Source organism: Pseudopipra pipra, chromosome 3 (genome assembly GCF_036250125.1).
Source record: "Pseudopipra pipra isolate bDixPip1 chromosome 3, bDixPip1.hap1, whole genome shotgun sequence".
In the NCBI taxonomy this organism is placed as follows: domain Eukaryota; kingdom Metazoa; phylum Chordata; class Aves; order Passeriformes; family Pipridae; genus Pseudopipra; species Pseudopipra pipra.
Genome location: NC_087551.1, coordinates 81,947,954 through 81,972,740, shown reverse-complemented (window position 1 = coordinate 81,972,740; position 24,787 = coordinate 81,947,954). Strand labels below are relative to the sequence as shown.

The following is a 24,787-nucleotide window of genomic DNA, read 5'->3' as shown; positions in this document are numbered from 1 at the left end:
CGGCACATGTGCTAGTGTGAAATCAGGAGTGATGGAATGACTGCAGAGGAAATGTTGATTACGCATCAATATGGCTACAGCCTACAATCAACATCAAATGCTGTATCTAGTTCCATTCAAGGCTGACAGTAACCAAGCAATGCCATGCCATCCATGTGCATAGGAAGAGAATAACCTGCCCAAAAAGGCACAGACAGCTGTAAGCAGACCTCTGCTCCTAGATCCAGTTGTGCTGGATGACATTACTCTCACAGGCCCATGGTGTCCCTGTGCTACAAGTTACCATTCCTCTCTCCCCACAAAACACCATTTCAAGCTTTCTGCCTAGTGTCTAGTGAAATCAGACTGATACACTAAACTCTGGTCTGCACTAACTGAATTGATTTACCCTGGAAACAAGAAAGGGAGGGCTAGCATTAACAATTCCACTGGCAGATAACAGGGGAGAGACTAATCTCTGGTGGAAAAGAGAGTGAAAAGCTGAGAATAGTGTCTTTTTCCACATATATAGCTGGATTTGGAAGATAACATATACTCAAAGACTCAGACCAGTCTAATTCACATACAGATTTGTATAGCCACAAAAGCTATGGCTAGTGCTAAGTGTTATGGTTTAAGCCTTAATAATTATAGCTAGTACAACTGCTTAGGTCGTTGCAAATTATAGTGCAATCAAGATACCCTGTACATAGAATACCTTGAAAAAAGAATCAGATATAAACATGTTTGTGTGAATATAACTGATCCTACATATCCCCTATCCCCATATTTAGTAATGCACGACACCATAAGAGGAACAATGTGCATAAACAGACAGAGGTGGCCATAACCCTGCCTCACACATTTCTCACGCCCGTAACATAAAGATAGATCAGCGAATCGGAGGAATTAAAGCATCTGCACCACATGCAGGTTCCGGATCTACAAATATTTGATTTCTGACAAACTCTTCTCAAAGTTTGGTGTTGCCACAGCTGCTCAAAAAGGGATGGAGGAGTTAGAGGAATAAGGTCTTCCCTAAGGTGCAACAGTGCTCCTCCCATTCCTGCACCCCCACCAGAAGCAGACTCTTACCATTACCCTGTGGATTAGCAACTATTGGCAATGGCTGATTATAAACTGCCATATTAAATCTTAGAAGTTCACCTGCCTACCCATACAGTACAGTTCATATATTTATTCTCACCCAACAAGCTGGGATTCAAGTCTGCTGATACACAAATAACCTGTTCCAGAAATACATTTTGGTACCACTGTGAATGAATGGACACAAAGCAGATGGCATTAGATGAGCAGAGACGTGAGAGAACATTAACTGCTATATTTACACTTGCTCCCACTGAATCCACAGACCCATAAAAAAGCAGCTGTCTTTTCCAGACTTGAATGTTACCAAGCCATTGCACATTACCCCTAGATCTCTGGGGCTGCTCTGTGAGAAAGCAAAGACATTTTTAGAGGAAATTGGAGAGGAAGGCAGTGTATTCACTACTTGAAGAATGAGCAGAGCCAGAGACAGAATCACAGAATTATTAAGGTTGGAAAAGAACTCCAAGATCATTGAATCCATCAATCATCTGACCATGTAGTATATATGCCCTAAGAGAGCCTCCTGGTAGTCTGCAACTCCCTGGCTATATTTCAATGGCAAACTTGTCCTCTGTTATGCTGATGTTTAATTTTTTTTTCTGTACTCTAAGCTCTTGGGATAATAGCTGTACCTTAGGTCACTGGGTGCCTGTTTCCCCTGTGGCACAGAGATCATGTAAGTAGACTTGGCTGCTCTAATATCCCCTCCACAGTCAATCAATGGCAGCCACTTATCATGACATGTCAAAAATAATTGTTTTGGGTTCTCTCAGATGGGGAACGTTTCCTAAGATGCTTTAAATGCCATGCACTGAGAAGCCTGGTTTTGAGTATGCAACAGAACATGAAAAAGTGTTTTATGTAATTACCCTTCCTTGGTATCTTTGGACTAAGCAAACCAAGGAACAGGCTATAGCACAGGCTATGAGCCTGTGCTCATAGCAACAGAACTTCATATCACTAGGCTGGTAAGTCTTAAATAGTTTACTATTAAATTAATTGAATTACTACTAATTCAAACAGAAATGTGACTGAAGGCCAATGTTATCCTGGCCTGTATCAGGAATAGTGTGGCCAGCAGGACTAGGGAAGTGATCATCCTTCTGTACTCAGCACTGGTGAGGCCACACCTCAAGTGCTGTGCCCAGTTCTGGGCTGTCACTACAAGAAAGACACTGAGGCGCTGGAACATGTCCAGAAAAGGGTAACAAAGCTGGTGAGGGTTCTGGAGCACATGTGCTACGAGGAGCAGCTGAGGGACCTGGGGGTGTTTAGCCTGGAAAATAGGAGGCTCAGGGGTGACCTCATTGCTCTTTACAACTACCTGAAAGGAAGTCGTAGCCAAGTGGAGGTCGGTCTCTTCTCCCAGGCAACCAGTGAAAGGACAAGAGGACATAGTCTTAAGCTTCAGCAGGGGAGGTTTAGGTCAGACATTAGGAGGAATTTCTTCAAAGAAAGGTTGATAAGATATTGGAATGGGCTGCCCAGGGAGGTGGTAGAGGCACCCTCCCTGGAGGTATTTAAGGAAAGGCTGGCCATGGCACTTAGTGCCATGGTCTAGTTGACACGGTGGTGTTTGGTCATAGGTTGGACTCGATGATCTCAGAGGTCTATTCCAAGCCAATTACTTCTGTGATTCTGTGAACACAAGTCCCTTGAAAAGGTCATTAAAACAATACTACAATACTTCAGATTGACTGAACATATATATTTGGACAAGCTGAGTTTCAAATATTTAATCAAATAAGAAAGTATACTTCAGTATAAAAGCCTTCATGACTATCACTAGTATGCTTGAATTTCAATGGAAACAGAAACTAAAATGCATCCAGAACATTTTCTCAGCCAAACATAGCAGCATTGTGCTGTACAGGACTATGTGGTGATGGCAATAATGAAATCAACAGAAGCACATGTTGTGGAACTGTGTTATCCTGACAAGCAAATACCCTGCAAATTCCACTGAGGAATAAAGGCATGTGGAATGGCAGCTTTGCAATGCAGCCCACTAATGCCTACAGGGCTCAGATTTGGGTGTGGAGGAGAAGACATTTTTTGAAGGACTCTTACCTCACTCACAGAAGGTCAAGGTCATTCTTTAGCATGTATATCTGCATGGAATTTCACATCTCAAAGACAAGTTGCTTCAAACAGCTTTAAGGTCTTAGAGAAGATATATTTTTGGTCAGTGCTACACTACCACAGAAGCAGAGGAACACAGGTGGCAACCAAAGTTGGGGAGAACCTGGCTTCAGCAGACCTATCATCTGAAGAGTCAAATTTCCCAGGGAATTTGGGGAAGGCTGGGGAAAGACAAGTCCTCTACTGTACAATGTGAAAAGCACTGTCCACCTGTCAGCTTCCCTATCTTCAACGTGGAAGAAACTGTTTAGAATATCACTCTAATAAATTACTTTATTCTTCTATCCAAGCTGGAGAAAATAATAAATATAACCAAAATGACCAAGCAGGAAGAGAATTAGAGTCCTTTCATTCAATTGCTAGTAAAAATAATTGCAACCAAAGCAAGGACTTATTCTTTTAAATATGATTTCTCAATCTGGTAATGTCACTTCAGGATTTATGAAATAAACCAGTCTATAAATCAGCACTCATTCTTTCAAGTAATCCTTCCTAAAAGTATTAATTTCTTATAAGAACAAAACTAGATTTGAAATGTGACAGAGATAAATGAGAAAAAGTAAGAGATTCCTCTTAAGACCCAGGTTGTCCATGTGTACTGCAAACTATCTTTTTGCTAACACAACAGTTGTGTGCTGAAGCTTGCCAACACTTTAGAGGGAAAACCATAAGCAGCTTGCAAAAACAGCAGAATATAAATCTCCGCATGTTTTTATTTTATATGAAGACCACCACTTTTTTTAAATTTTAGATCAAGTAGTTCTTTGTGTGAAAAAAAAGTAAAAGGTTTTTTGGGTTGGTTTTCTTTCAGGATAAGATGGCTATTAATCTTTCATTTCTTTACATCTAGAAGTATCAGAACTTCATGGCTTTATTTTGTTTTCTGCCAAGCCTTCCTCATTAGCCTGTACTATTTTTATTTCCACTGCAGATGTTACTTCTTGTGGTCCCCATCATTATGACAAGCACAGAAAAAGCAGTATTATTCACCTTTGTTAGTCCTACATACACTTTCTCTCTTGAATGTAAACCACAGTGGGGGATGTAACTTGGTATTAATGTTACATTGCAATTACTGATACAAAGCAAATCAGGCTACAAATTCCATGGAATTCAGGGTTGTCTTAGTCAACTAGACGATGTTTGGGTTTTACTGTAGTAATTACCAAGCCAAACTTAAAACTAATCAGGCAATTGGAGTAGCACATATGTTCCTGCATCAAGTGGTTCAAGTGGTTTTAAACTGCTATAGAAAAGACATTTCTTTAAGCACATATATGCATGGGCAACTGGGAAATACACAACAAGCTAAAGCTAAACAAGGCTCTGAAAGCTGCTGTGTCAATTTACAGCATGCTGGCTGTATTCCAAAGCTAGAGACATGTAAAGAAATTAATGCTTGGCAGCCCAAATGGAAACATAGGATGCAGCTTCTAAAAACTTCTCAGTCTTGCCAAAAGGTGTGGCACAAGGCTGAATTAGAGAAGGGCGAGTCTGTCCCCCTTTCAAAGACCCGCACTCCAGTGGGCCATTTCACACTCACACACACTCCTACTGTCACAGCAGGATTTATTCCAGTCTGATTTCCTGGAAGTCACGTCAGTTTAAGCTTTCATTGGGTTTTTGCAGTCCTCATACTACTAGATTACTCTGCACTCTTGGGAATCTGTTTCAACTGACCAGAATCAATAATACTGTTGTATCTTTCCCAGGAAAAGAAATATGACACACTGCTACTGCTGTGGTATTCAGCAATTATACCTCTTGTCGTATTTCAGCAATAAAGAAGAAAAGAACGAAAAAAGCCCTGAACAAGGGCACTATAGTCTGGTGTCTTAAAAAAGAAAGGGATGAGAGGGGATGCATCACCACAGCTCTGAACAGAGAAATTTTCTTGACCATGAAGCAAGTGAATTGTACCTAATTCCAGAGGGAATAAATAGGGTTGGCTAAGTGGCAACAAAATCTCTCCCTAACAGTGAATCATCTCTCTCAAAAGTAAACTGATAAAGAATGGCACATGTCAGGTGTGAGATAAGAGCAAAGACTTATGTCTTTGATTAGATGTTGGCTCATCCAGATGTGTAATGTTCTGGTCATTTGCTTGGCTGTTGCTCTCAATTAGATGCTCTTTGGTGGTATTCTCTGCAACATAATTTCTGAAGAATCCTATCTCACCAAAATATCCTGTTACTGTATTTCAATCTTATTACTCCTTAAATAGAGGGAAGTGCTAACATAAGTGAAAGAGAAGAACTGGTTTTAGGTCTTTATTACACAGTAACACAGCTGGATTCTAAGCTGGCAAATGTCTCCTTTCCTCTCCTTCTCCTGCCTCTTTAGTCAGGAAGTACTATAGCACACAGAAGGGTGACTTTTAAGTGCTGCATCATCCAAAACAGAAAAATGAACAATATAGTCTTCTATTACCAGCTCAGTTTTCCAGCTCAAATGATCCCTTCACCATAAACTAACATTTTCTCTATTATTCCCTATTACTGAACCATTCATCACAGTAACTATAATCTTCTTGCTCCTGTTTTTAACCACTACCCCTAACATTTTCTTCTGACTCCAATCAATCCTTCTCCCTTAAACCCACACAACACACCTTCTATCAGGATTTACCGCCAGCCTGTACTATGTCGCGTATACTACAGTAGGAGATAAAGTCACCATGCAGTCTTTCTCACAGTTTCTCCAGGAAAAGCAATATTACTACAGAAATAGTTTTTTGTTTCCCAGTTGCAGCATCAGATAAAATCTGCAAGCCAGAATCCCTTTCAGAGCCTGGCTGGAGATACCAGTTTCTTGCTTGTGTTTCTTGTCTTTTTTCTCCCCCCAACTCCTCTGCCCTTTATAGGAAAAAATAGCAGGCTAAGATTATTTCAATTTTAGAAGCAATATGTTAGAAAACTAAAGAGAATAAGGAATTGAACTGGAAACATAAGAAAAAAGGAGGAGAACGCAGTATATCTTGTTAAAAACTTAAGTTTTTAAAGCAAGCATTTGCACTAAATAAAACAGATGTAACTGGTGTGATGTATTATCAAGGCTACCAAACAAGCATCAACTAAAGAAAATATTTGGGTTTCCCTCACACTCTCCATAACTCTCAATGTAATAGCAGTACAGTTACCTGCAGGATTCAGCACTGGCAAGACACTAGAGACATTAGATATTAATGTTCTAGGTCAATGCATCTTTGAATTTTAATTAAATGAAAATCAGTCTTTTTCTCTTTGTCCAAATTTAGGTACCTGTTCAGAGTCTGTACGAGGCCAGTCATAAGACAACCTTCTCATCTCTTACACCAAAATGCTATATAAAACCCCAAAAGACAGGTAAAACTGACACGAGAAATTATAGAGCAGCACCAAAGGTCACCTGCTCTGTCTTCATATTGACTGTCAGGAAAAGCTATATTAAAACTACGGTGGTAAGGTGCTTTACAAACAAAGAGGCTGGGAAGAAACAAGTCAACCACTTCTGGTTAATACTCTGCTTGCTGATCGCCTGGAAGGAGAAATTGCAGTTTAATTTTGGTTTTGTCTTTAAACTGTTAGATTTATACATAAAATCTACCAAACCCTGAAAGCTAAGAAATGGTCTATCATCTTCATTTCCTGCAATGTTTATAGTTAGTTATGTCACAGAAACCAGGTGTAAACTGGGTTTGTAAGAGTCTCCCTTAGCAAATGTTACATGAGCAAAGCACACTGTGATGTCATGTTGAAACTGCTGGTATATCTTGCAATGTATGCAATATTGCCACAGGGTAAGACATGGCCATCTCCTGTGTGCACATCCATTTTTCAACACTACCTGACATATGATTTGAAATAACAGTAAGAGGTGGGGAGAAGGCAGAGTGAGCATGATATAGAATGGATGAATTAGAGAACAGAAATAAATGATATTTTCTAATCAGAGGTATTTGGTTATATGCTCACATTTACATGAAATTCATATGGCCCAAACAGCCAAATCTACCATAACTCAAAAAAATGAGGTAGAGGAGATTAAACGAGAACGTGGCACTGTTAAGTAACATTTTGAAACTAGTGGGCTGAAGATATGTCTTTATTAGGTTATCTTTTGAAAACTTTATGGAAAAAAAGCAAGTTTGAAAAATTAGCTGCCTAAATTCTCTTTGCTTCCTGGTAGTTAAAACTGGAATGAGAATAAATACATCCCTGCATGAGGTATGAGGATTAATTTGTTTGTGTATATAAATGGGTATTTAAGTATCAACTACTATTTTATTTTTAACACTTTATTGGGACTACTGCATTCCTACCAGAGTTCTGCTTTTGGCAAGAGATTAGAATTGAGTTAAAACAGGAACAGGTGTTTAGACGATGATATGGTTGTAATAAAAGCGCTAACCAAGAAGATGAAGGAAAAAAATAATTTATATAAGGCATTCATTTTTATCCTGTGAAATAGAGAGACAGGCAGAAGAAAACATAAAGGCACAGCAACTAAGAGATATTTAGGAAAATGTCTTTGCTTCCTATGACTCATTCCCAGGGGGACACAGTCTGAGCAGGGCGGTCCTTTGGTCCCAGGTCATGCCATTGTACAATCTCATGATACCTATTAAAAGGCCAGGCATTCAACAATACTGGTTGGGTAATAAAATATTTTCAAAGCCTCTAAAGGTTATTGGAGTTTAAGGCCACTCTTGGTAAGATCTGAGCTCCTAAATTATATCAGGTATTTTTACAGTGTGGATTTCTGGCCTCTAAGATCCCTACAACCATTACTAGGTCAAACTGATTTTTATTTCTAGGGATTGAATGCATTATTTTGCCAGTTGCAATCAGAACAAAAGCTGAAACCATCCATTTCAAGGCTCAAACTCATGAAAACAGATGTTTTCTTGGTAAAAAGAGCAGTTCTTGACCTTGAAGCTTCATAAGAAAATACAATATTTACCATTTTTAGAATACTTTTCCCTCAACAATAAGATAATTGAAGATAAAATCTCTCAAGTGCTTTTTTTTTTTGAAAGCAGACTGTGCTCAAACACCAATCCTGCAAGTTAAACCTCTTTGCATCAAGCTATACTATTAATTTCCTACAAAGTAAAAGTAAATGAAGCAAAGACTTTTCAAAGCAAAGACTTAAAGGAGAGTAGGTGTTGCAAGATGTATGAGGTTTATAATTACTTTGTTTATTGCCATACTCCAGACGGTGTCTTATAAGAGTAGGACATGATGTACAAAATTAATAAAATTTAACTACGGAAATACTGGGAAGACTCTCCATGGGCAGCACGAGTCCTCGGCTCTGGGAATTCTCAGCACGGTTGAATCTCGAAAGTTAGACTGAGGATCTCATAAGAAACTAAAATGGTTGTCTAGACTATATTGAAGTCTCTTATGTCTTTCCCTATGGAAAAGCTTGCCTGTAGAACAAGCGATGGAAGAAATGTAGTAATGTAATTTCTGCATGCTAGATGTTTTTTTTCCTGGTACTATATGATTCTTGCATTTTAAGAAGGTTTAATACAATTAACTTTGACTTCAGTACATTTAAGTTGCATCCTTTCCAAGTATTTCTTGTCAGCAGTCACCCATGAGAGAAAAGTCTATTAAATTATCAAGACAGTAAGAAAGGTTTCAAAATGACTGATAACAGAGAATTATCTCCTTGAAAATAATACTGAAGAAAACAATTTTGACCTGAGACAAATTCACATGTCCTTTTGATTCTAATGATTTCATCAACAAGAACATGGTTATTCAGAAGTTGAACTTAGGCCTGTATCATTGATTCCATACACACATTGGAACAGCTCTATTGTCCAACAGAGGCAATTATTCACGTGGTGAAGTGCTTATGGGAGTCAAATCTAGACTAATAAATGGCTTATGGGTGCTCCTGACAGCCATCGGACAATTTTAAATACTTACTCTCTATCAGGGCAGAACTGGAAAATTTTGATGAATACATCAATTAATGGTAATTTCTGAAGGCACCGTAAGAAAACGAATTGGCCTTCCAAAAGGAAGGGCTGTACGAAGAACCAAAGAGATTTTAAGTTGGAGCTTGTCTAATTGATGATATATGACATCTGTGATAGCAGGGCACTAAATTTAATGAAACACAAGAATTCCATGCGGTCCTAGCTATAAACTACAAAAAATACTTCAAGTCTATGGGGTAAAAAACTGATCACAAAGGCTAGGACAAACATCTGACAGCACAGGGTACAGAGCTAAACCCTTTCTGAAAGAGTCTTTTCATCAGATTCCTATCCCAGCATGTTAAAAGAGCAGCAACAGTGGGAAATGCAAGTTAACACTCTCGAGCAGAGGTCAGACTGACCACACTCTCTGGTATCAGGACAGCAACCTCCACTGCAGGAGCAGCACTGACCTTTTGAAACAATGACCTTTTGCATACCATAGCATCACCAGAAGATTCTGAATCTCAGAACCCTAATATATTTCTTCTCAATAAACCATGACTATTCAAAAACAGGAAAAAAAATACATAAGTATTTAATAATTCAAATCCAAACACTCATTCCAAGCACAACCTTTTTTCCTCATCAAATGAAATATCAAAGATTATACAAGAACCTTAGTAGCCTTCACTAACGTATTTCACCACAGAAGTATGCATTTCTTTGGTGGAAGGTTAAGCAATAAGCAAAGTGTCTTGCAAACCTCCTCCTCACTCTGTTGGCACAGCGGCATCGTCACTGGATAATGCCAAAGGAGTAGAAGTGACAAGGTTACATGGGCTCTCTGAACAAGATGGAAGGGCTCTCTTAAACCAGATTAAATAGGTTGCTGCTGAATATAAAACTGCAGCCCTCAATACCACAGCAATGGGAGCTAAATAGTCAAAATACACATATAGGCAACGTCATGTGAAAGAACACTGAATGAATATGGTACTAAAACATCAGCAAATACACTCTGAAAATAGCATGTTCTATAAAGAGCTTTTCACGGTATTCAGCCTTGTATATAAAAGTCACATAAGCAGTACAGAAGGCAGCTTTCTCTATTCTATTGTATTCTGTTACTTTTGTAAGTTATTTTCATGTCTGATTTATCAAGGGAAATATAGGTAAATGATTCCATTTGTCTTCCCAGGCCTCCAAGTGACACTGTCTAGAAACCCCAAACCTTTACTCTCTCCAAAGATTACCATTACTTGTACTGAACTGTGAGGAAGAGTTCACATCCTTAAAGATGTGAAATGTGAAAAAAGTAAAGCAAGCAAACAGAAAAACCTCAGGCATTTACACACATTTAAACACAATTACCTAACCAATCTTCCAAGAAAACCCTCAGAGTGCTATGATTTACAGGTTTATGTACTGAACAGTGCATCCTCTCCTCTTCCATCACTCTCATTTATCTACTTCTTTTTAAATAAGAACATACCTGCTCTGAAACTGAGGGATGTGCGTGCATCTACTACCTCAGCATATGCCTGCAATGTGATGGAATCAAAGGATTCAACAAGAAAGAAATTACTGTAAGCAACAGCCATCTCCCTTCACAGTCATTTTATGCAGCTCATAAACAAACTGTTCCCCCAGTAGTCATCTTCTGCAGCCTTTCTCTCCTGTCCACTTTTGCCATGCTTTGATTTAAATTTGAAATAATCTCCTTGGATCATGCACGGTGCTTTTAGTTTTTCAGCCAAAAGCCATGCACAGCTTTTATCTGTTACTATTAACAGATTGCCCAAGGACACACACACAGTGAGTCATGGAAAGAAAGAGTAAGGATTTCCTGGCTCTTAATCCAATGCTCAGACAAGACCTCTCATGTTTCCAATTTTCAGGGGCTGGCAGGTGGAGGGAAGAGAAAGAAAGGAAAAAAGATGGAGACTTTTTTAGATAAGCAAAATAGGCAACCAGAAAAAAACCAAGCTCTTCCCCTTCTCAGTTTCAGATAACTGATGTAACAGTAATCACAGAATCTGCTGAAGAGCTTAAGGCTGTTTTTTAAAAAAATACAATGGATAAAACAGAGGAAAAATATTAACTGACAGCAAAAAGACACAAAAAAATTACATTTCTTAAAGCAGAAACAAAATAACAAGTTTGCTCCACAAGCCTGGAAACAGAAGAGAAAGGAATTCACATGTTTTCAGACCAAGGAGATTTGGGAACCGTGCTCCCAAATGGGAGAGTAGGTAGCAGCATTAGCGTGTGCTCACCACAGAACTGCGAAAAAATCTGGTTGCGAAAGTGCAAGAAGGTGACATGAATCATCTGAACACACCTCAAAAACACTCTGTGTGTTACACTAGTCTATTTAACTTAGGAAGCTGATTCCCTCAAGACCACCTATAATTAGCTGGAGATGAGGAACATTCAAGAGACAAATATAGATCATGCAGAGATGATGTATCAGCAGCCTGAAAATAATTAATATCCATCCTAATAATGCCACCTATTCCAAAAGACAATGCAACAGTTTACAAGACCCATAATGTCACAAAAGAACAGGAAAATAATATTTCATATGCACAAAAGTAGGCCACCCATCATACTCTGAAAAGGGATCCAAGAAAAAAAAACACAAATGGATTTTGAGGCAAGTTGTACTCATTTATCACAGCTCACACGTGGGCTTTGGCAGCACCCTGGATAACCAGCTGAAATGAGACCCATTTCAAAATGAAATAGATGTTAAAACACTGGTGCCAGTCAAAGACATTAACTGCACACATGTATGGGATACTTAGGGACTGTTCGTCTCATTGGACTGGGATAATGCGATTATTTAGAGACTACTTTTGAACCAGTATTTGCACTCCCAACCTAACCATCACTGAAGAAATCTTGAGTGACCTCTAACAGGTACAGTCAAGTCTACACTGTAGAAACGGCTTCTTTGGCTCCCTACTCACCCTAATTAAACAATTAACTGCAACAACGGCCATCACCATGAACAGCAACTATTTCAGCAGAAGATGAGAACCAAGTGAGCCGGGAGGCAGTTCTTCCCAGATTCTCAATGAGACACAAGCAGGAAGTAGTACAGCATTAGCCTGCACATTGCCAGAGGCCCTGCTGACAAAGGACAATGAAAGGTCGAGGTACTCAATGCCCTCTCTGCCTCAGTCTTTACTGATATGATCAGCCTGCAGGAATCCAAGGGCCCTGAGACCAGTAGACAAATCTGTAAGAAGACGACTTACCCTTGGTGAAGGAGGACTGGGTAACGGAACACTTAAAGAGGACATACATCTGTATCATGAAAAGTGCTGCTAGCAAGTTGAAGGAGGTGATCCTTCACCTCAACTCAGCACTCACAAGGTCACATCTGAAGTGTTAGTACAGGAAAGATATGGACTTACTGAAGCGAGAAAAGGGCTAAGAATGGGCTAACAAGAGGCCACAAAGATGACTAAGGGATGGGAAGGAGCATCTTTCATATGAAGAGAGGTTGATAGCTGAGACTGCTAGGCCTGGAAAAGGTCCAGGAGGATCTCATCAATGTGTAAAAATATCTGATGGGAGGGAGTGAAGGTGAGAGAGCCAGACTCTTCTCAGTAGTGTCCACTAACAGAACGAGGGGCAGTAAGCACAAATTGGAGAGCATGAAATTCCTTCAGAACACTTTTTGACTGCAAAGATGGTAGAACACTGGCACAGGTGCCCCAGGGCAGTTGTGGAGTCTCCATCCTTGGAGATATTTAAAACCCAACTGGGCATGGTCCCAGACAACCTGCTCAAGCTGACTTGTGCTTTAGCAGGGGATTGGACTAGATGATATCGAGAGGTCACTTCTGACCTCAATGACTCTGTGAATATATTTCTGTTGCAGCATTTCTGAAGTGAACCAGCTAATTAACAAAGATTAGTAATTAAGGCATCCTTGAAGACAAACAGTTCCAATGTTTTGTAAAACCTAAAAGCTGGACTTTTTCCACTCTTTTTGAGTGCAAGTTTCACATTCCCTCTTCATTTTGCTGCCTAAGTTTCCATTTATATACCAACTTCCTTCATTCACTTGAAAGATACTGTAGTCAAATACTGCACAGAAAATACTTCTGAATTAAACATTATCTTGTAGTTTCGGTTGACTCGCCTTCTCCTTGCCTGCTCCTTTGCAACCTCTTTTCTCTATATTTCAATATAGTATGAGTCTGTCCTTCAGCTGGTGGTTCCACGCAATCTATATTATTCTCTTCAAGCTTCTTTCCCCCCCCCCCTTCTTTTTCTTTGTCTGTTTTCCTGCCATTGAATACTTTCTGGTTTCAGATGAAAATAAGAATTAGGTCTTATTATTATGAGAACTTTTCTTGTACTGATAAAGATCTTATTATTCAAAACAAAGCTAGCATGATTTCTTTAACAGTGAGATTTTTATGGTAATTTTGATCTTCTTTTTAGAAAACATTAATAATCTTCAAGGATAATCAATTTTCCGTATTCTTTCAATTCTTTTTCTTATTTTTTAATCCAATCTTACCATCAAGGACAAGTATCTATGAACAAAGTTTGCACTGGAGCTCCCTTAAGGTATCATTCTGGATTCTTGAAGTATAATTATTATAGCATATTGGTCTGCTCTACAACTTCCAAAATACAGTTTAAAACTTCTTCCTTAGGGCAAGGCCACTAAAAAAATATGCTGTTGAAACATGGTAAATTATCTGCATGATAAAAAAAAGATAATTTAGCACTTCACAAAGTTCAATGAATGAAAAATAGCATAAATCAGTAGAAATGCAGAAAGATGATAATCAAGAACAAGTTAGAAATATGCAAGATCCAAAGCTGAGGATCACAGCATGACCTTAAAGTCTGACTGAAATAACCTGAAGTTGTTAACAATTTTACCAGATTTATAAGATCAATATTGAGAACTACCAACGACTGAAACCAGGCACTTAACATTTCTGCATGAAAACCTTTATTTAATACAACTGTATCAAGTAAATGAAAGAAAGAAAACTGAAAAATCGTTTGCCTCAAACTTTAAAAACAATCATTCTCCTGGACTTCTCACACTAAACCCCTTACTGCTTGACACACAATATGAACAGATATTTTTTATTCACTTTGAACACTTGCCACATCATTTCATTCACTTCGTATTCTGAATTAAACCATTTTATGCAAAATCCTATTGTACTGCACACAAAATAAACAAACAAATCTCAAAAGGGATTTTGATCCCCCAAACCCTCAATTTCCTTAGTAAGCCAAATTAAATGAGAGTGGTTGTTGGTATGTGTAAGGATTGCTTTTATAATGTGACTGATCTTACCTACCTTTAATTATTTAAAATAACTCATTTTTCCCTTAGCTTACTTTTTAAAATAGGATTTGTAGTCTTTAAATCTCAGAGATCATTCAAAAAATCTCATTTTTTCACCTTACATACATTTCATGCACAGTCATAGATACATGTCCACTGTGTATTACACAAAGTCCAACTAAAGAAAAAAAAATGCTTTGCACTTTTCCCTTTCTTTTATGTCTGGCTGATTTTCTCTTCCCAACTATAAAACACAAACAAAGCCTGTTTAAAAGACAGAAAGACTGAAAGACAGGAGGAAAGAAAAGCACAGACCTTGAACACCAGGAGTAAAATTAAATTAGTTAACTGCTGTAAGCATGAAGCATTAATGAAATAGAAATAGAAAATTTTCCCCTTATGAGGAACATTTATTCAGTGTTAATTAAATTCTTTTATTCAAAATCTATACTCACCCAAGTGTAGAAATATTACATTACATCAATAACTGCAGAGTATAAGCAAGAACTACCCTATAAGCATCTTCTCCCCATCTAGTGGAGTGAAGCCTTTAAATCATTTATACTGACTGAACTCTTCAAAGAAAGGACAAAAAATCCAACAGAAAACCCCCTGCATGAACCAGAAGCCACAGTTATTACTTCACTTGTCTAACAAACAGCTATCAGAGATTAGCTTCAAGCATTTGCTTGCAAAGTTCACATGCAGTAATGTTAATGAGGAATTTTCAGAGAGTCTGCAATAATTATTTCTCTAAAATGTATCCAGCTGGTTGGTTTATTCATTTGCAGGCCAGTTCTGCACCACTGAAGCCAAGGAGAGTTTTAATATTAACTTCAATAGGTTCGGGTCCTTGCCTACAATATTGAGCTATCACCACAAACGCTTCAGGCGCATTTCTGTAATACCTCACAAACTAATTAAAAGCTATATCTACTAAGGGACCATCACTAGCATTTTTAAGCTTACAAGATGAGAAACAAGCTCCTAAGTCTTCAGATGGACACCCTAAATGATTGCCTAACTTTCAAAAACACTCAGTATTTGTTCATTTGAATGCAAACACTAGGTAATCCGAAGTACTGGCAATTTTTATTGGAATGGCTAAAAATGGACTGGCAAGTCACTTCTGCATAAGCAGAGCAGCATGTGAGATTAAGATAATGTCTTTATGTGAAATTTTTTTTTCTGTGACTTGCATCTTCTTCAAGATGATCACTTTGTTGTAAAAAAATATTATGGGTTCTTCTGAGAATTATTTTCAAAGATTTAATCAGGTATTCAGCTGCATTGTAACTTATCTGAATGTAGAGTTGGGAAAGGAGTGAAATTCAACAGTGACACTGCACTGTAATAAGTATTGGTACTTTAACCACTACCAGTACTGTTGAAAAGAGCCCCACTTGACTTCTTCATTCTTTTGTATCAGGAATACATGCTTTGCCTTTGCAGGAAAGGCTGAAATAAAATGATTAGCTAATAACTGTCACCAAGGATTTCCTCAGCTACTGAGCTATACTTAAAAATACGTAAACAGTGTCTCACTTCTGACAGCTCATTTTAACTAAATTCCAGGAACACAATAATTTCCAGGTGGAATTGGAGCTCTGCTTCATCTAAATTTGGTGTTGTGGATACAACCTTGTTGAATGCTAGAGGCCTCAGAAGATGATCCAAATACCAGGTAAACAGCAGAACAGTCTCCTTCCAAACTCCTCACACAGAAGTGGCTTAAAAAACCGTAATATTCTACTCAGTAGACTCAGTAGCTCTTTCAAAATCGGTCTAATCATTAAGCCACATAGCTCACCATTCTTATTCACATACATCAAAATTCCCTTTTGTTTCAAATCTTATCAAATTTTGGCCTCACCAGAATCCTGTCTCCTTCTAGAAGAGTTCAGAGCCTCGGTACACTGTTGGAGCAGTGGACTACTTCTCAAATTCCAGTTCTCCATTAGCATCAACACTTGAGCAGAGAAAACCTTACTTGAAATTAGTATTTACTTGTGTGTTTAAATTTCAGTCCCTGAGGATTTACTAGCTATGTGAGATGTCACGTGGATTTATTTTTATTTGTTGAATTTCTTCTCGAAGAACTCTAGTTTAATATTTCGAACTGAAAAATTTCTTAATCTCCTTCACTAGTACCAGGATTAAATCCAGATTTTAGAAAGAACACTACACGAGAGGGCAAAAATATGTAGGAAATACAGAGTAGAAGAGGTGAGTAAAAACTACAAAATACAGTAAGTTTTACAGACAGTATTTAGTCATATTCTACATCTCATCTTAAAATAGAAAAAGCATTCGCTTAATGGAATATATCCCTAGGATAATCATGCAGAATAGACACTTCTGATTAATTTAACTAGTCACTAGCTACCGCTCTATAAAAATATAGCTGAAAATGCATTTCCTTTCTGTGGAAGCAGAGAATCCAAACTGAAATATGAAGGTTTCTGTATGTTCAGCAGACCTTTTTTTCTTTTAATTTAAGACGAAAAGTTGATTCTACTTCATTTCAAAGTAGAATATAAAGCCCTGTTGTTACCCTCTCAGGCTCAGTTTTTCCACCTTACCTGAAAAGCGGCAAATACAAGTAGGCAACTGTAAGCATTAAAAGTTAGTTTCTAACCAGTGAAAAGCAATAAGAACTACAGGGCTGTCTGTTCCAAAATTATATGGAAACAAAGTAAACTCGTATCCAATAGAAATTAGAAAGTAACATAGAAACTCAACAGTGCACAAAACTCAATGAGGTTAACAAAGAGGAAAACAAGACAGTTCTAGAATTTAATTTCTGAAAATCTGGCAAATGATAAATGGAATAGGCTTTGTATAAAAACATGAAATAAAGGGTAAGCAGCAAGCTCTCTGGTGAGTTAAAAAGAAATATGTTAGCTAGTTACCCCCATTACACAATAATAGCCTTTTTTTTTATTTGATGGGACATATGAAAATAGAAAAAGTTGTCAAAGACTGCAACATCAACAGATAGAAAAACTTCTATCTCAACTGAACTATGCAGCATATAATTATTGAACTAGGGTCAGTGGTACCAGTCACAGACTAACTGACCAGTACAATGTCCAGTAATTTTCAGGATCATATTTAGAAATGCCAGGCATTCTGGAAGAACTTGGAAGTGGACTGAGCAGCCAAAATAGTCAGTAAGATTAAAATCACATCTTCATTTGTACGAGTTTGCAGGCAACACAATTTTCCATGTAGCCAAAGTGCTTAATACTTACTTTTTTCTTCTATTTTCCTTATAAAACTCAAGCTCACTAAAAGCAACAGCAGGAATATAGCTCCCTTATGTTTCATCACTTCACAATGCCACAGCTCACAAAAATAATGAAGACTGGGAACTGGTGTTTTAAAATAGTCTCTTTCTCTATATACCATGCTTTTATAATTTACATTAGTGATATGGGAATAATTTTTTAAATTTTCTTTTTCCATAAGGCAGAATCATTTCCCATTTTACTTGTCAAGCTACTGGGAGACAGATAAAGAAACATTAACCAGAAACCCTGGCAAAAGTCCAAACAGCAATCACATTCTGCCCACCCAACACTCCCTGTGATCCCACTCAGCTACAGTATCTTCAGATTCCTGCAAGTTTTTCCACATCTTACCAAATGGTTGCCAGGTTTCACGCCAAGGCATAACAGTTTTCTGTCGAAGGCTAAATCGTTTCCTTATTTCAGTAGGTTGTGTTAATGCTTATACACCTTTTTGACCTTCTCTTTCTTCTTCCCACAGGAGTATTCCAAATCTTGTCTCAGAAGCTCTATAAAATGCATAGGCTGAGATACTTCCTCACACTCCCATGCATAGAACAGCTTGCTTAATTGAAAAGCAGTGGAGCTATTACAAACAAATATTCACACAACTGATCTTTTTTACTGGTCAAAGCAGCAAGAAACTTAGAGACCATGGAAATACTTTTGTCCTCTTTATGCCCAGTCAGAACTGTGCTGGTGTACAACAATAGCAAGAGCACCAGCCTACCAAAAGGGTAGTTGGTCCATTTTACCTGTTATACTTCCCTTCAGGTCTATCCCCGCCTCTGGACAGACAGTGATGTGACCTGTTTCCCCATGTCATATTTCTGCCCATTCTAGCTTTCCTATAACCCAAACCTAGCGTTTTCTTCCTTAAGAAGTAAGAGCTTTCAAGCTCTACCATTTGTCATCAGCCACCACCCCCAGAACACAGACCTATGATTTAAGCACAGAGATTTAGAGCACACCGCTCTCTTTACTGACATTGCAACTGAATGATGGACTTCCAGTTCTGAGGGAAGGCAAATTGTATGTTTCTCACTGGAGGCATTACTGACTTCTTCACCAAAAGATCCATTCCAGACTCATTTTCAACTGACAATAAAAAGAAGAGAACTTAACAACCCTCTTCCTTTTTGTCCACCATGTACTTTATCTTAGTCAAGTCATTGATTCTATTATTATGCTCTGGCTTTGCAGGCTCCTGTATATGTGTCCATTTGTCTCCTTGAAGACATCGTTACTGTTTCCAGCTCTTTAACACACAATGCTCCTGAGCTGCTCTAAGTGCCTTGGCAAGCTGACCCATCTATCAATAAAATGCTGGAATTTAGTGACATCCTCCTTCAGGATCCCTCAAAATTTTGTCATTTGTGATAACATCATACATATTTTCAGCCTACAGCTGAAATCTAACAGAGTTGGATCCATCCATTTTTAAAGCACTTTTAAACTTTCTAAGAAGTACCTTTATAAATACATCTGTTTTTCTGTACAGCTTTCTTGATTTCATAAGTAGCTTCGGAGCTTCCATCCAGACTCTTAATGGAAATGAACAGTGTTGTAGCTTTCCATAATAACAAGCATTCACCAAACACACAGCATAACAACATGAAATTTTAAGATAAATTTCCATTATAGAATCATTGTTGTCCAATGACTCAGCATTATGTGCAAAGCAACAGAGCTCTATGTAGCTGATAATCTGATTTCTGTAAATTTTTAGCTATGGCCTTGAAGCTTACACCTCACGTAAATCAAGCTCTTAATTATAATCTGGATAGAGCTAAGACTAACTCAGAGATGCCAAGGTTTTGGAGGGAAGCAGCCCTATACAAATCATGTTGAATATATATTGCAATATTTGGTTGTGCACAGGGCTAAATATATCTTTTGAGCAGAGCTTGTTTCTCGGTCACAAAGGCAACAGCCTCAGTTAATAAAAAGAAATGGATGTTCTAGAAGTGTATCAGACCTCCCATACGACTCTTTTTTATGCATATATTCAGGTATACAAAACAAGAGAATTTGTCTTCTCCATAACACACTTGCAGGATGGTGTCTGTTGATAAAGAAGACAAACTCTCAGTTTGTGTTTCACAGTATATTACCTACACAACTACTCGATAATTACAACATAACAGCTACGCTTTCAGATTTCAAAATTACTTAGGAAAAGCAGAAAGCTCCAATAGATGAAAACTGGAAAAAAAAAAAAAGAGTGGCACCAATCACGCACTTTGATTCCTAATTACTTCTGTCTTCACCCCTTTCTAGCAGTTGATACATGGGCTACACCAGACCATCTAAACTGGATTCCTGCAATTAAGTGTACATTCACATCTAAATGGTAAATGACTGTATGGGTTTTGCACAGCAAGGTTTTGGTAGCAGGGGGCTACAGGGGTGGCTTCTGTGAGAAACTGCTAGAACTTCCCCTGTGTTCAACAGATACAAATGCCAGCCAGCCCCAGGACAAATGCACCATTTGCCAAGGCCAAGCCTATGAACAATGGTGGTAGTGTCTTTGGGATAACAGATTTAAGAAGAGGTAGAACAGCAGCTGGAGGGAGAAATGAGACTATATTAGAGCAACAACTGTGCAGACACCAAGGTCAGTGAAGAAGAAGAGGGAGGAGGTCTTCCCAGACATTCCCCTGCAGCTTGTGATGAAGACAGTGGTGAGATATGTTCCCCTGCAGCCCACAGAGGTCCATGCTGGAGCAGACATTCACCTGCAGCCCCCAGAGGAACCCCTGCCAGAGCAGTGGATGCCTGAAGGATGCTGTGACCCCATGGGAAGCCTGCACTGGAGCAGGCTCCTAGCAGGACCTGTAGACCCGTGGAGACAGGAGCCCATGCAGGAGCAGCTTTGCTGGCAGGACTTGTGACCCCATGAGGGTCACATACTGGAGCAGCCTGTTCCTGAAGAACTGCACCCCATGGAAGGGACACATGGTGGAACAGTTCATGAAGAACCGCAGACTGTGAGACAGACCCGTGTTGGAGAAGTTCATGGAGAACTGTCTTCCATGGGAGGGAACCCACACAGGAGAACGGGAAAAGTGTGAGAGTCCTCTGCCTGAGGAAGAAGGAGTAGCAGAGATAACGTGTGATGGAACTGACCACGGCCTCCATTCCCCATATTCTTGCACTGCTGGGAGGAGGTGGTAGAGAATTGAGAACAAAGTTAAACATGAGAAGGGAGGAGTACGGGGTAAGCATTTTTAAGATTTGGTTTACTTCTCATTATCCTGCTGTGATTTGACTGTTAACAAATTCAACTAATTTCTCCAAGTCAAATCTGTTTTGCCCATGACAGCAATTGGTGAATGATCTCTCCCTATCCTTACCGTTGACTCATGAGCTGCTCATTTGTTTTTCTTCCCTGTTCAGCTGAGAAGGGAAGTGATAGAGCAGCTTTGGTGGGCAGCTGGCATTCAGCCAGGGTCAAACTACTACAATGACATATTTGAACTTCTTTTCTAAGAAAACTGCTTTGAAATGTATTACCAGATGCTTATGTAACAGGTGGCTTTTGCCATATTCTAGGCAAAGGCAACTGCACACAAACAAGTTGTTCCTCTGGTAGATCTTCCCTCTCAAGCAGTGGGAGACTGTATTTTCAGAGAAGGCACTTGCCTGTGTGCTACATGTTCATTCTCATTTGGAGTTCATGTGTTTTTTGTAATTAAATCTACTTGTGTTTAGGATATGCCCATGTTCGCTCTCTCTGACTTCTCTACTGGAGAACCGCCTTGGAAGAAAAGAAGCATTTACCTTTTCCAAGAAAACGACAACAAATTTTGAAATTCAGGTCGAGGCCACTGCTGTCAAGGTCCTGATTCTCCATCACTGAACACTGAAGTAATGACAAAATTTTGTGTTTTCACAAGTAAGCTCAGCTTGCATTTTTCCCATTCATAGCTTCAGTTTAGGTTTGCACATGATTGATTTTATTCTGTTTCAGGCCAATATAAATGGGCAGCTCCTGTCCACTGGAGGAAATGTAGCCATGCCACATATCAGACAAGTGAGACATTACCTTCTCATCAGCATGTCCAAAGCAGCCCCAGATATAACAAAACCCTAGCCTAGAAATAAGAGCCTGTGCTACAGATATGGATGAGTCATATGGGGGCACATAAGGACATACAGGTCATCGCTGAATAAGCTCCTGCATATGCAGAGCTGAACAGTTCTCAGCCAGGAGACATTATGCTTTAATAAAGTTTATGCAGAATCAGTACGTAAAATTTTTGGTACACGTTCAACAAGGACTTAAAATACTAATTATAGTTCAATAAAAAAATTGTTCCATCTCAGCTTGAGGCCCCAAGAGTTAATGTTAAAAGAAATGGATAATCTCAGTATCCAAGAAATATGCCTGAACACTTCAGAGCTACTTTTAAAAGATAGTTTACAGTGAACACCAAGTAAGATAACCTGAGTCACATAATATAGATCAACTTAACATGGGACGATTAAGTACCAGACAAAAAAACTCCTCCTAATTGAACATAGAAATCTCTGTAATTCTGCAAAGAAATATTCAGATTTGTCTTTGAAACAGTAACTCTCTTAATATCATTTGCTTGTCATCATTTGTTCAATACAGTTTTATAATTTTTTCCAAATTACTCTGCAGCATTTCAATACATTTATTATGGCTCTTGGTAAATGCACACAAACATAAAAAAACTCTCGTATATACATGTTATAACCTCTTTTATTTTAAAGTCAATGAAATATTTCTATGCATATTTTACAAAACTACATCTGCTTTCATATACAAGGCTTGGGTACTTATTTCCTACTTAAAATAAATTGTTTTAAATTGAACTTAAAAACTTACATATAATGATCACAATTAAACCAGAAAATAAATCCTATGTCATCCTGGCAATCTATCTGAGTTAGTCAAAACTGGAAAAAGCACATAGTAGGCACTTTTATACTAACTAATCCACAAAAATCAAACCACCTTTATTTTGGGGAAAACAGGAGCAGCCAAAAGAGCCTGACACTAACTACACTGGGTTTGCTAACTGTAGTTTACATTATGTAAAACCCGTCAGTTAAGGGAAACAAAAATTATGGTATTTCCACAGAGATTGAAATGTACTTGCAGTGGTTGCTCCCTACTACTGTCAATGTTCATTCAGAAGTTTCAGAGACATAAACATTGTCAAGCTTCAGAGAAGTATTTAAAAAATCTCCTTAATGGTCAAAAAAATTCCTGCAGTATTTAGGAAGCCATCCTTTGTCTGTGAAATATTACAGAATATAAATATTCAGATCTATAATTCATTTTGAGGGAGGTCCTTACTAGGCAAATAATGGTGTGTGATTTTTAAAATGTTTAAAAAGATAAGAAGCTATTTTTACTGCATAAATTGACTTATGTATTTTTCCTTTCTGGGATAGTTTAATGAAAGGTGCAATATTTTGAAAGTCATTACTTCACTCTTGATATTTTCATTTCTTATATGACTATGGCACATATAATTTTGAACCTGTCTTTGTTGCTGTTTGACAGTGCTCCAAGGGAGGGGAATCCATCTTAAATAATCTGTGCATCTTCCCCAGCTCCAAATGCTCAGAACAAATGGAGGAGCTGAGCTGGGCTAAACTGAGCTGAGCTAAACTGAGCTGATTTTCCTAAATTTTATTCAGCTGTTTGCTTCAAAAAGGATTGTCAGAAAACACAGGAGCATCTGCAGGTTGCCTATCTGCAGCTAACTACCTCTTCTCATAAATGATTTTGAAAGTGTTTTTTATATATATAGACACACATAAAAATATATGTATCAATATTAAAAAACACCAAATATCAAGGGATACTTTAGTTTGGACCATGCATAGACCTGAGAGACAGCAGTAATTTTACATTTTGCTTTTCAGGAGTCTTTAGAAATGCATACACTAGAGCCATTAAACTATAATGAATACTGTATTTGTTAATTTTTATGTTTTCTGAGCAACTTGTTGTCTATATCACTAAACTTGTTGCCTTTAGCAAGCTTTCTGTACTTTATTAAGAGACTTTAAATGAACAGGCATTCTATGAGAAACCTCTGTTTTCCTCATTTTTTTGAAAGCAAATGAGTTTTCCTTTCAGAGACACTGGCAGGAATTCTTACTGCGATGGTAAAATGAACATTTTTTGTTTTTTCTTAAACACTGGCTTCATTTTCAATGAAAGCAGACAGTGTGCTGAAAGCTACCAGTGGCGCTGGGTGCAGCTCCAAAGACTATCAAGAGCTATTTGAAATGAAATTTTGAAATGGCTCAGAAGTTCTTAATCGCAATCTTCTTTCAATTTCATGCAACTGTAAAAGTAAAAATAAAACCATAATCTGTTTAACTCTAAAACTGTTGTTACAGTCTGTGGCCTTATGAATAGCGCCTTGAGAGGGCAAGCACCACTATTGTGGTTTCCCACAATAACAGCAGTGAGATAAAATTTGCTCAACAGCCTCATTTATCATCATAAAAATTCAATATCTTGGACATTTTCTGTTTACTGTGCTTGAACTCAGAGAAAGACGAGATAAGGTTAGAAAAACACATCAGAGATTACTTGTCACTTTAAAGCACCTCCTTGTGTTAACTGTTTTGTGCCGTAGGCTCTAAAATACCAAAACATCCTCCCAGACTGCGCTGAGAAGTAGCAGCTGAGCAGTTCTGTGACAAAGTACACGATAACTCAAGTGAGTGCTAGCTACAAGTGTTTGCAAGTAATAAGAATAATACACTAAGTAAAGCTCAACCATTCCTAAAGCAAAGGGCTGACAGCTCGGGTGGGTGGAGAGCCATAGAGATTAAGAGTGTAATAAGGTAACACAGCTTTCTGTGCAGTGTAATGGAGCTGAAGCAAAAGGGGCAAAACAATGCTCAGAGCAAAAGCAATCTAAAACAAAATTAATCTTCTAGCATCAAACTACTCTCTTCCTTCTTACTGCTTTTTTCATTGCTCTAGGATAAGTATCAAGTGCCTCATTCAATTCCCTT

The 24,787-nt window shown here is 38.3% G+C and overlaps 1 protein-coding gene across 4 annotated transcripts in view; it reads right to left on the bottom strand.

Annotated features, from left to right (window-relative positions):
• Positions 1-24,787, bottom strand: part of UBE3D (ubiquitin protein ligase E3D) — an 82,099-nt gene that overhangs the window by 6,424 nt on the left and 50,888 nt on the right. The window contains exon 10 of one of the 4 annotated variants that reach the window (XM_064651122.1): positions 23,834-24,105. The exons of the other annotated variants lie outside the window; for them this stretch is intronic. Within the exon in view, the coding sequence (XP_064507192.1) occupies positions 24,031-24,105 (75 nt within the window). The 3' untranslated portion in view covers positions 23,834-24,030. Of the gene's footprint in view, positions 1-23,833; positions 24,106-24,787 lie in introns of those variants that run through there. 4 annotated transcript variants of the gene reach the window in all.